Source organism: Solea senegalensis, linkage group LG3 (assembly GCF_019176455.1).
Source record: "Solea senegalensis isolate Sse05_10M linkage group LG3, IFAPA_SoseM_1, whole genome shotgun sequence".
NCBI classification, from domain to species: Eukaryota; Metazoa; Chordata; class Actinopteri; order Pleuronectiformes; family Soleidae; genus Solea; species Solea senegalensis.
Genome location: NC_058023.1, coordinates 11,046,189 through 11,058,686, shown reverse-complemented (window position 1 = coordinate 11,058,686; position 12,498 = coordinate 11,046,189). Strand labels below are relative to the sequence as shown.

Below are 12,498 nucleotides of genomic sequence, written 5' to 3'. Positions count from 1 at the left end.
GGTGGAAAGGTGTTCCGGGCTCCAGAGGAAACGAGCCGCCGCTGCTCACTGATAAAGGAGCACACATGGGTCAAGCTGCAAGCGCACACACACAAACACACATGCACGCACACACAGTGCACTTTCACAATAAAGCACAAGCAGAAAAACGGCGTGGCAGTCCTAACAAATCTACAGGAGAGTATTAGGGCCACATGTAAAAAAGGAAGAAAAAAAGAATAAAATCAGAATTATGAGGGGGGAAAAAAAGAGACGGAATTCTTTCATTTTTTCTTTTACTGTCATATTTTTTACTTTAAAATCCTATGTGACCCTCATACACTTCCAAACAAATTAGGCTTTTGTCCATCTGTAAGCATTCAACATTCGTAAAATACAATGAAATAAATGTACTATTCTGTCTGTTACCATGACTGGTAGGTAAGACCTGTACATTGTCTGAAATAAACTACAAACTGTACACTGTACAGTTCAAACTGTTTTAGAGAGATTTTTTTTAACCATGTCATCATTTTTGAAAGATGTTATTTGTGGTGTCACGTAACCAAAACGTGTTTACATAATTAGTTATTTGATATTATAAAATAATAATGTGAAAAAAATCTACTTCACCAGTTTAGTGGTTTCCAATGAGAGTACACTCAATATTTCTGAATGTATGGTTTTACACCCAATTTTAACACAACCTAAAAAAAAAGTGGATGGCTTTAAAGTGATTATCTGTAAAACTGGGACTACATAATTAGTTGTGTAAACCCAAACGATATGTAACCATTTTAGGGTCTTTAGGGGCCTGTTTCGAGTTTTTGGGAAGTTGAGACAGAATGAGGTAAATGGTTTGAGGGTAATGGTCGTCAGGAACCACTATTATTTTGAAAAGATGGTACCGGAAGTAGCTTGCTCCCCCACTTTAACTCGACGCTGTCTCGAAAAAGAAGCAGAGGGGGGAGGTAAGTAATTATTCAGGGGGAAGAAAGAAAGAGACAAAGTTGTCGACCGTGCAGTGCACACGGGGAGGGATTTTTTATTTATCTCCGGAGGCTCGGTTAGTAAAGGCACCGCTCCGCCGGGACAGCAAAGTAGCGGAGCACCGGGCTCTCACTCAGGATTTCCGTCTGTGTTTTTAAACTACTCCGCTACTATTTCAAGCCGGATCCGGTATGTCTTTGAGAATGGGAATGATAAAAGCAGCGAATGGACGAACGGACTGAGGGAGAGTGTGTACGTTTGTGTTTCCTGTCGCCACAGACAAAAGTTGCTCGTTTTGTTTTAAAATTCACCCCCCGGAGATGAATGGGGAAAGTCTTGTGAGTGAACTACATGCAGGCAAACGGATTTACTCTTTCTTTCTTGTCTACACTGGAGCCCACATGAAGTGCTGATGCCACAGCCTGCATCCTGCTGAACTTCCCTGCTTTGTGTCCTTTCTTAAAAAAAAGAAAAAAGAAAAAAGGAAACTTCAAACGCGCACCACTTCACACTGGATTACCACATTAAAAAAAACTACTTTTACTGGAGAAGAGCTCAGACTGAGAGAGAATGCAGATGTGGAGCCACATGAGGGTCCACAAAGGAGGCCCTCCGCGACCATAGGTCACACTCAAGGGTCCTGGATCCATGTTTCCTCTCATTTCCTGGCCTGGAATTGAGGTGAACTGTTTGTCATAATCTAATAATCTAATGGACTGTCTCACCACATTTTACCTGTGCCTGTGGATTCCCCACATAAAGGCGAACCAGATGACTCAGTGGACTTTAGTCATGTAACCACCCTGAAATGTCTATTTGAAGTCTTATTTATATGTTTTGTATTTATTGTGTGTGTAAATATAAGTGGTCCTACTTATCTTTTCGCTTTGGGTTATGTTGATTAAGGCCAGTTTTTATTTTAACTTCCTATTTTACAATTTGAAAGCTGACATTTCAAAGCTTTGTTCTGCTGTACATGTAACCACACTGTATTTGACCACATCAATCTGTAACTTCAGACGTGAAGCTTCAAGGACTTGACTTTGCCCAGACAGGTATTAAAAAAAAAAAACAACAACACACAAACACGACAAGGCTTCACCATGGACAGGCCGATAAGCAAGTTATTGGGGAAGTTAAAGCTAACTGACTCTGGCAGTGTGAAATTCAACAGTTCCAAGAAAAAACAAGACTCTGCCAGCAACGCTAATAACAGCAATGCCAATGCTGGCGTTTCTGGAGGCGGCAGTGGTGGGGGTAGCGGTCTGCCACCAGCTCCCTCAGCCTCGCCCTCCAGACCTGGCCAGTTCTCGCTTGCCCCTGTAACCACAAGTGAGGCATGTGTGCCAACGAGTGGGAGAGGAGGAGGAGGAGGAGGAGGAGGCATGGGAATGCCACCCTCTCAGCTCCTCACCACACCACAGACTTCCTCCACAGTGGGCGCCATACCCTCAGACAGTGAGCAGCCACTTCACCCCTCCACCTTGGCACCACTGAGGCGTCGCTCCCCCCAACAGCGAGCTTCATGTTACCTGGGGGAAGGTGTGGATTCCCACATGCGGCGTGAATCAGGTCTGGGACCCGAGTGTGACCCACTTGGCTCCAAGACGTCCCTCAACCAACGGCGCTACTCTCTGGAGCTCCAGCAGCTGGTCAGACGGCAACAGCTCCTATCCCAGCCACCACCTCTCTCCGTCCCTCCACCGTACCCCACCGCCACAGGCTATGGTTCAAACCCAAGGGGTGGCAGTGGTCTGGCTGAGCAAGGCTACCTCCCAGAGCCTGAGAGGCACAAGCGCCTCTCTCTTCAGGAGGCTCTGTTCTACAAACGCCGGAGCACAGGTAGTGAACTGTGGGAGAGCACCAGGCCTGCATCACTCTCTCACCCACCACATCGTCCATCTGACATGATGGGAGGAGGCTTAGGAGGAAGCTTCTTTTACCCACCAGGCCCGACCGTGAGCCCGTGCTCGTCGTTCAGCCTCCAGGAGTCGGTGCTGGTCAGTCCCAGGTCCAGCTTTGCCTCCAGCACGGCTAGTGGTGGAGGAGGTGGGAGCCCCATGGGGAGCCGCTGTAGCAGCAACCGCACCAGTGGCATCAGCCTGGGCTATGACTCCCGCTACTCTGCCTCTGGAGGCCTCCCTCCGCAGCAGCAGTCCCCCTGCATTCAGACAGGTGGCTCAGTGGCTGGTTATGGTGCTCCAGGAAGATCTGGAGTGACCCCAGTGGAGGCTTGGGCTCAGTACCTAGAGGAAGGCCTGCGTCCAGGGGCCAATGATAGTCGACACTCTTACCCTCCAGCTCTTGGTAGTCCAGGAGCAGTGTGCTACCAGGGCAGCCCAGAATGGTGGGATGAACAGCAGGTGGGAGTAAGGGGCAAAGATGGGGGTGTAATGGGAGAGAGGGCCCGTTACTCAGACCTGCCAGGCACCCGGTACCAGGAAGAGCTCACCCGGCTTCTTCTGAGAGATGCAGCACTTGAAGGTGAAAGGCTGATGGCTCCTGGCCTGATGCTGAAAGAGCAGGCTCTAACCTCAACAGTTCTTTCCAAACCAAGCGCAGCAACAGTGGGTCCTTCCTCGGCTGGAGGACCGCTGAAACCTCAGGAGGACCCAGGAGTCGGAGCCGGAAGAGAGGGTGTGGAGAACCGCCAGGAATACTTTGGTGAGATCCTTTCTTTTTTACTGTTATTTTCAGAGACAAGGACAGGAGAAAGGTTGAACAAGGCTGCATTTAACTCAAATTGTACAATAACATCCCTAATTTGAGCCAGTGCTGTCACCGAACATGCAAGGCATCCCGTGCATTCATGGTGGACCACTGTGTCGCCCAGCATCCGCCCTCAGCGTGTTATTATTGTTCTCTCTCTCTGCTGCCTGGTGTCAGATCACAGGTTTCTCTGCAAATGAAAGGGCTGTGGAGCTGGATGCAAGGATGGATGGGCAGATTAATAGTTCAAAGAGTATATAGAAGGATGGATGGATGATTGGTGCTTTGGGACCTGCAGAGACATGTAGGATTGTAGCATGCAAGGCATAAATGTGCTGAGGCCTCAGATACCAATTGAGACAAGTAGATGTGTAGAAAAAGAAATAAAGAGAGCCCCGTTAAAAGACCGGCATCTTAAGGGTTTTATTTACATTTAGGAGGGGTTATTGGCAGAAATTGAATATCCATAATCCATAATTATAATTTAAAAAATTGTTTTTGTAGCCTTGGAATGAGCCTTGTATATGTATTTAGGCAAGGGACTTGCTTTACAGAGGACACCACCTTGTGCCACCGTGTTTCTACACCAGTCGGAACAAACATTCTGTATCAAAGCAGAAGCTTACGCCGCAAACAAAGACGAGCGACGTCCTTTTTTGGTATGTGAAGGCCACTGTAGTTTCCTGTGACAGGGTTCTCATTTGCTACAGTCTGCAGTATCTTTCTTACACACTGGCACTTTTAAACAATTTAGTTGCTAAGAAACGAAAGGGAAGGAATACATCCCAACAATGCAGATATGAAGTTAATCATTCGATTTTGAAATTGCAATTTATATATATATATATTTTTTTAAGTCAAGCTTCAATTAAGTATGGCTGTGGTAATGCGGTATATGGTATATTTTATAATGTCATATTAGCGTGAGAACCGGAAGATATAATTTCCAGAAAAATGGCATAGACTAGTCAAAAACACCGGAATGATTTAAATGCAGCTTTCAAACTGATATTCTGATTTCAAAACAATGAATCATTCACTTCATATCTGTATCCAGTTCCACAGTGTGGTGCTCATAGTAGGCGAATGCAGCGTAGCCACAAGGCTCTTAAGCTGCAAAATTCAGCTGTAACACAAAGTTCCATGCTTCTATACTCTGTACACACAACACTGACCATTGGAGTGAGTCACAGAAGTAAGTCGGGAGGATGGTGTGTTTGATGGTGCAGCATTGGTGGCTGTATGAATGTGTGTGTATTGTTTCTGTACGGCAGGGTGTGTTTCCCCAGAGTGACTTCAGGCCACAGTAACGCAGTGTGTGTGTGTGTGTGTGTGTGTGACTCATGCATGTGTGCGTGTGTAATGCTGCCTCAGTGTGTGCAGGGGCGGTGTGCTGCAGCCTGTTTTTTCTTCTCAGGTATGTGCGCCCGGAGGGGACATACAATACTGTAGTTCTCTCAGCCATTAGGGAGGAATCAGACGCTGTCAAGACAGACGCTCAGAACTCAGCTGACACACACACACACTCTCAAAACAACAACAACACGAGAAAAACACCACTTTGATAAAAGAAATTATATATATATATATATATATATATATATATATAAGTTTATCTGTAGAGAACTGGCTTTTTGTCCCACAAAGTCAAAATAAATAAGTGATGCACACAAAATGAATATTTATTCTTAAATATTCTCTGATTTTTGAACCTTAAAAGCCTCCTTGTTCCTTTATGCATGTGGTTGCTTCAGACGCTATATTTAAAAACAGAAGTTTGAGTCTCGAGCCTCTGGTTTCTGGCTTTGGCAGAGAGCGACGCCTGTTCCTAAATATCGAAGGGACTGTCCAAGTGTCTAAGAATTCTGGATTTGTGCGGTAGTTTCTCAGCCACATTAAAAAGGGGGGATTAAACACACACAGGCCCTTTAAATAGATCACAGAAATGCAGTTGGTTGGACCACCACCACTTTTTCCACTTTACAATAAGCGACAGCATGTTTCAGTCTCTGCTACACAGAAATGTTTATCGTCTTGTCCCTCACTGTAATGTTGTGAAAAACCTCACAAGTGGCAAGAAAAGGGGCGAAAGTGACAACTAAGCATCCACTCCATTGAAATAAATGGAGAAAAATTGTTTTCCATTGTAATTTACTACTGCTTGTTGTTTCCTGAGGTATTTTAAGTTCCTAACATTAAGATAAGTCTTGTTTAATCTCCAAATTGCCGCAGTTGTGGGGTTCAAGGATGAAATTTAAAGGAACGTCCTCATTAAAACTCTCAAGAAGAAAGAGTAGTCTATTTTCTGTGGCTGCCAAGAAGTCAGATCCGGTGGAGTTTCCCTTTAATAACAGAGCTTTAAGTGAGACACTTGAGTGGATGCGCAAACAGGCTGGCACGGGCAACTGGGTTTTAACTGTGTGAAAATCCCCTAGGTGGTGCGAACGAGAGGATTTACAAGTGTTGACACTTTGTGTGGAGTTGGATTTCAGACACATCCTCTCGGAATGCGCCGTAAACGAAGTGTTAAGAGCCGCTGAGCGATTACTTTCCACTAAATGCATGTTTGTGTCCATTTTGTTTTCCCCCATTGTGCCGACAGGAACCTGCGTGAAGTGTGGGAAAGGCGTGTACGGGGCAGACAATGCCTGCCAGGCTCTGGACAACCTCTATCACACGCGCTGCTTCACCTGTGTGTCCTGTGGTGAGTCCCCCCACTCCATGACGAATTTAAGTACCTGAATAAAATTAAATCACAACCACACCTTTTCTAAACACCCTTTTTTTGGTTTAAAGGGATAGGTCTGGTATTTTTAAGTGTGGTTACATGAGGTATTGACACACTCATAGTGATAACATGGCTGTCAGCAGGGACGCAAGGAAAAACTGATTTTAGACACATAACCTAAGGCTTAAAAAAAAAATCTATTCCTACTTTCCTAGTTTATCTCACTGTTATACAGCCTTTTCGTGCTGGAAACTAAGGCTAACTCTTCCCGTACAAAAGGTCCATAGAGACATCAGCGTTTATAATCCTGTGCTCCGATTTATCGAAGTGACAAAAATGATCACATAAGGCAGCAGTAGACCAGCAGCCCCTGTGTCCCCGAGAGCTAAAAACACTGATTTTCACCCTGGACTTTGGCGCAGAAGAGTGGGTGGTTCACAAACTTAAGCGTCCAGCTTGAAAAACTCATCCAACAATAAGATAAAGCAGCAAATCTATCACGACTTTGTGTAAAAGTCTCTGTTCTAAAGGTACTACAGGTACACACATTGCAGTCAGCTGCATGTAAGACAGAGAATAACACGTGTCACTGCCTCATCCAATCACACTGTGATGAAGTGAAACTGTTGCCTTTCAAACCAACTGTCTGCCGTCTGTGTCCACCTGCAGCACGCACCCTGAGAAACAAGGACTTCTACAATGTCAGTGGCTCTGTGTACTGTAAAGAGGATTACATGGTAAGAGTTGAGGTCAAGGCGTGTTTTGTCATCCAACACACACACACACACACACACTCACTCTCAGAAACACACTATTGGTCATTCGAGGATATTACACAGACATTCCTTCTGACTTACTGTAACCTGAACCATAAGCACTGCACGTCTAACCCTACGCTTAACCATTGACCGCAGAAAATCTGCTCTCTAAATGTAGGTGCAGTTTTTGTCCTCCATTGGACGAGCTGCCCCCAAATGACTGGTTTTAAGTTGGAAAAAAAAAATTGTCATCAAAGTTAATCACTGACAAAAACCCTCACTGACTTCATTCATTCATTTATTCACGCTCTGACTCACTCCCTGTCAGGAAGAGAGTGAGACGTGTTCAGAGTGTAAGAGCACAGATGATAATCTCTTTGTTTTAATTACAGTTTTCGGGATTCCAGGCAGCTGCAGAGAAGTGTAGCGTGTGTGGCCACCTTATTCTCGAACAGGTGAGGACTGACTGAGTGTGTGTGTGAAGAAGTCACACACACACACACACACTCACACACGCATCTAACTACTTGGTATTAGGTCCGATTTAAAATTGCAGTGAGTGACTTTGCTGATATTATTCTGCCCTTGGTTTTCATTCCTTCATCCTTCACATAAAGTGAATATAAAAATGGACGTAGTCTTCTGGCTTGAAAAGTGAAGCCCAAGAAGTTAGCAGATATCCACCAGGGGGCGACTCTGCTGGCTGTAAAAAGAATTCCATTTGATTGGAAGGTTGTGGGAAAATGAGCTTTTACATACTCCTGAAGAGTTAGTGATCTCCATTAAGTAGTTTCTTTAATAGAACATGATCATTCTGTAAATGATGTTCCCATTTAAATGGATTAATATAATTAAATATAATTAAATACAATTTTGAAAAACTGTCGTGTCAATCAAATTATAAATCTCAAGTCTTCACAACAGGAGTTTGTTTTGTACCTGGAGTCGTACTCCAGCCTGTTTTGAAGTTGTTTCGCTTAACTAGCACAATGTGTATTACTATCCACGTGCAGTGCCGGGAATATCACAGGGCTAATTCAGCTTTGTGTGAAATCGTTTTTCTTTACAGTCGTTTGAATGTAACTTTCTTTTGTTTAGGTTTAAATTCACGCAACTACAGCTTTAAAGGAACTTCCTTGGTCATTTTTAGTCAACTTGCATCCTGTTGCCTTGAATTCCTTTCAAGAACAACCCCCGACCGCCCCCTCCTTTTTGTCCCAGAGGATAGAGAAATTTAGTGACGTCTTTTTGTTGGCGTCTCTTTGGGTTCCCACGGCAGATCTCAGTGGAATGTTTGCCTTGGGTTTCTGGACGATAAATCAAGAAATAAGGCTCTGTGCTGATTAGCTTCAATGTTTTACCATATTTGAACCCCATAATACCCATAATATAAACACGAGAGCTACCAGTGTGTCTGAGAACAGGCAATATTATGGGCTGCTCAGTGCGAATGGTTTAATGCTCAATAGCCTTGTTTGTGATGGTAACACACTGGTAGGAATTTCACTTGTTAAGTAATAACAAAAATAAGCATGTTGGTGCTAAACTGTGTTAATTAGTGATTGTTTTCAACAGATGGATCAGTTTATGTGGTTAAACAAGCTGGAGACTTGGCGTTAGTTGAAAAACATTTGATGCAGAGCTATTTTATAGTCAGTGGAAGAGATTCCTCCTTTTAAAAGTAGTTATTTGTATTTATATACCTTTTATAATTCTGTATTATTCCCTGTGCTTTTGGCATATTTTATGCAATGTATATACAGTTGAGGCCAAAATTATTAGCCCCCCTTGTGAAATTAGACAAAACTCTTTATTTCTCTCTGGAAATGACCATTAACAACAAGTGCTTGTATTGCATTTGTTTCCAAAATAACAAAGACAAAATGTCCACTAAGTTTGATTAGAATATTTTATCGATACACTGAATTGAAACAAGAAAAGGCAAAAATGAGACATCCAAAATTATTAGCCCCCTGGCCATTAATTGTCAATAGTGTACCATTTCTGAGCCACAGCTGACAACAACCTCTTAAAGTTGTTCTTCACTAGGTTGGCACAGGTCCTCTGAGGGATTTTGGCCTATTCTTCCATTGCAAATTGTTCCAGCTGGTCCAAATTGCGTGGTTTCCGAGCATGGACATTCACCTTGAGCACCCGCTACAGATTCTGAATAGGATTGAGGTCTGGGCTCTGTGCAGGTCATTCCAGGACCTTGGTTTTGGTATCCTTAATGAACTGTTGAACCAATTTCGATGTGTGCTTCGGGTCATTGTCTTGTTGGAAGACCCAGTGACCAACTATGGATAGACTACGAGCAGATTTCTGCATATTATTCCTCAAAATTTCAACATAATTTCTTTTTTCCTGATGTCATGCACCCGAACAAGGCTCCCTGTGCCCAAGGCTGCAAAACAGCCCCACAGCATGATGCTCCCACCACCATGGGAACTGTGTTCTTTGGGTTGAAGGTTTCTCCCTTTCTTCGCCAAACATGCGCCACATCCATGTGCCCAAACAGTTCCAGTTTAGTCTTATCAGACCAAAGAACAGACTTCCAAAACTCATCTTTACCTTTCAAATGTTCACGGGCAAACTTCAGTCTTGCTTTGATGTGCCGCTCTTTGAGTAAAAGGGTTGTTCTCAGATGATGGCCGTGAAGCCCATCACAATGAAGAGCCCTCACAATGTGTTCCTTGAAACATCAACTCCAGAAGATGCCAGGTCAGCAACAATCATCTTGGCAGATGTCCGGGGGTTCTTGCTGACATCTCTGATGATTTTCCAGATTTTTTCTCTCCTGAGTTCTTGAAATCCTGTGCTTACGACCACGCCCAGGTTTGTTTCTTACTGAATTTGTCTCCTTGTACTTGGCAATGATGCAATGTACAGCGGTTCTAGACACTGTGAAACGCTTGGAAATGGCAGTATAACCTTCCCCCTTCTCCTGAGCCTCCACTATCTTCTTTCTGAGCTCAAAACTGATTTCCTTTGTCTTTGGCATGATGAATAAAAGTAATCCCTCTCAATGTGCACATGTGCCCTGTTCCTTGGATTCCTTTTATGCTGATTTAATGCTCAGGTGTTGTCAGGAAGCCAACTGACTGCACAGGTGTGGTTTGAAACCTGATTGTTTAATTAGGTTTGTTTTGAAAATAAAAATTCATATGGGGGCTAATATTTTTGACCACCCCATTTTTCACTATATTTGATATAAAGCAAGCCAAAAAAATTATTTTATATCCAAAATGTACCAAAAGCTACTAAATGGCACTGGTGAATGTTTGATTATATCAAGTTTTATCAATGCTGCAAACATTGGGAAGAAATTTAGGAAAATGTTCCATAATTCCTGGGGGGCTAATAATTTTGGCCTCAACTGTATATATAAATATATATCTATATACATGTGAGTAAATTCTGTGTTTACTTGTCTAAATATCTTACTGGTGCTCTTCAGATCCTGCAGGCTCTCGGAAACTCGTACCACCCCGGCTGTTTCCGCTGCGTGGTGTGCTCCAAGGCCCTGGACGGAGTTCCTTTCACCGTGGACCAGCACAGCAACATCTACTGTGTCGCAGACTACAACAAGTGAGTCACACATCTCATCTCAGTCACATCTGGACACGTGGACGCAAAAATATTGACCATGCCTGCTTCAAACTGCCCACTGTCCTGCATGTCTTAAGTGTGTTGTAGCAGGGAAACACCTAAAACATGCAGGACAGTGGGTCCCACAGAACCATTGTGAACGTCTTTAAATGTTGTCCTCAGTTGAGAATATAGTTTTTTCTGAAGAAGATTAAGCTTTTGCAACATCAACAAAATAAAAAATATCTTAACTAAACCACTGTACAAGAAAGAAGTGAACTGAGGGTCTTTAACATGCAGGAGTTGTTTTTTGTAGAACATCTGAAGAACGTCATTATTGGTTAACTGAGTGAATACATGTGGCTTTCACAGTAAATAAATTATTCTCTTTTCGTCGTGCAGGACTTTTGCCCCCAAGTGTGCTGCCTGTTTACAACCTATCTTACCTACCGAGGTGAGTGTGTGGGGTTTATGCCGCTTCACTTTTTTCCCCTCCAATCACTAAATTCCATGACCATAAACTGCATTTAAGTCTCTATTCGTCTCCCGTTTCCACATCTCAGGGCAGCGAGGAGATCCTCAGGGTCGTGTCTATGAACAAGGACTATCACTTTGAGTGCTACCAGTGCGAGGTGAGTGCATTAAATCACAGCCACTAACTCTTCACACCAATACCATTTAAAATGACATTGAATGCCAACTGCACAGCCATAATAGTCCTATCTAAATGAGGATCAGCATAGACTTTAGGACTTTAATTATGGACCAAGTAATGCTGCATGATAGACCAGTGTTCGAATATTTTGAATTGTTTCTCATGATCCCAGAATGAGCCTTTTACATATATATCTGGAGCATTTTGGACAACCATGTTTTTACAGTAGCCCACAATGGACAAACTCAACATCTCAAACGATGCTTAGTTTTACAGACAGCATCTTTTTAACACCCCATTGTGCAGATTTCAAGGGCAATTTTTGCCCATGTCTTACCATGGTTCATACTTTCTTTCTGAAGTGGCTCAGTGGCTGACATCACGTCTTCCTGGCGTTCATCTTTGTCTCTCTCTGTTCACAGGAGTGTGGTAAGCAGCTCTCCGATAAGCCCGGTTCGCAGTGTTTCCCCCTGGACTCTCATCTCCTCTGCCACTCCTGTCACCTGAGCAGAGTGTGCACCACACACAACATTCCCCCTCACAACAACACTCACTGATCAGTAACTATGCAGCTGTGTATGCTTGAAAAAAAAAAAGAAAGAAAGAAAAAAAAAAGCTGGTCCTAACATTTCTTTGCTCAGTCATTTTCAAGAAGAAACTGCTGATATTAAGATATTTCCACTGATTCACTTTGATCAGGTCCGTTGTGTCACATGACCTGCCTGCTGTACTTCTTGTACTATTACTGTAACATAGTTTAAAGGGAACGGGAACAAAACTACTGCTTTTTTCTTTTTTACCCTAATGTGGCTACTGTTTGCTGTAGAAGAACAAGGGATTTTGCTAAACTGTTTTTGCTAAAACATTTTGCACTTAAATTTGACTTTACTGTAAGATTTGTTACGTGAATCTGTACAATTTGGGGAAAACCAATTTACTGCAATTTGTATGTTGTAATAAATATTTTCAATTGTGTTCCAACAATTGCCTACTTTTACAAGGTCAGATATGCAATTTTTCCGTTTTTACTTGTTTTGCCATTACACAAAGGATGAAACACACAACAGGTCACAATATGTATTTGTAAGAAA

The 12,498-nt window shown here is 43.1% G+C and overlaps 1 protein-coding gene across 1 annotated transcript; it reads left to right on the top strand.

Moving 5' to 3' along the window:
* Positions 1 to 939: 939 nt before the first annotated feature.
* ajuba (ajuba LIM protein) lies at positions 940 to 12,382 on the top strand. Its single transcript, XM_044020789.1, has 8 exons — positions 940 to 3,633; positions 6,281 to 6,382; positions 7,076 to 7,143; positions 7,557 to 7,619; positions 10,622 to 10,752; positions 11,155 to 11,206; positions 11,316 to 11,384; positions 11,830 to 12,382. The coding sequence occupies exons 1-8, from the start codon at positions 2,073 to 2,075 to the stop codon at positions 11,962 to 11,964; spliced, it is 2,181 nt and encodes a 726-aa protein (XP_043876724.1). The 5' UTR covers positions 940 to 2,072; the 3' UTR covers positions 11,965 to 12,382.
* Positions 12,383 to 12,498: the final 116 nt, after the last annotated feature.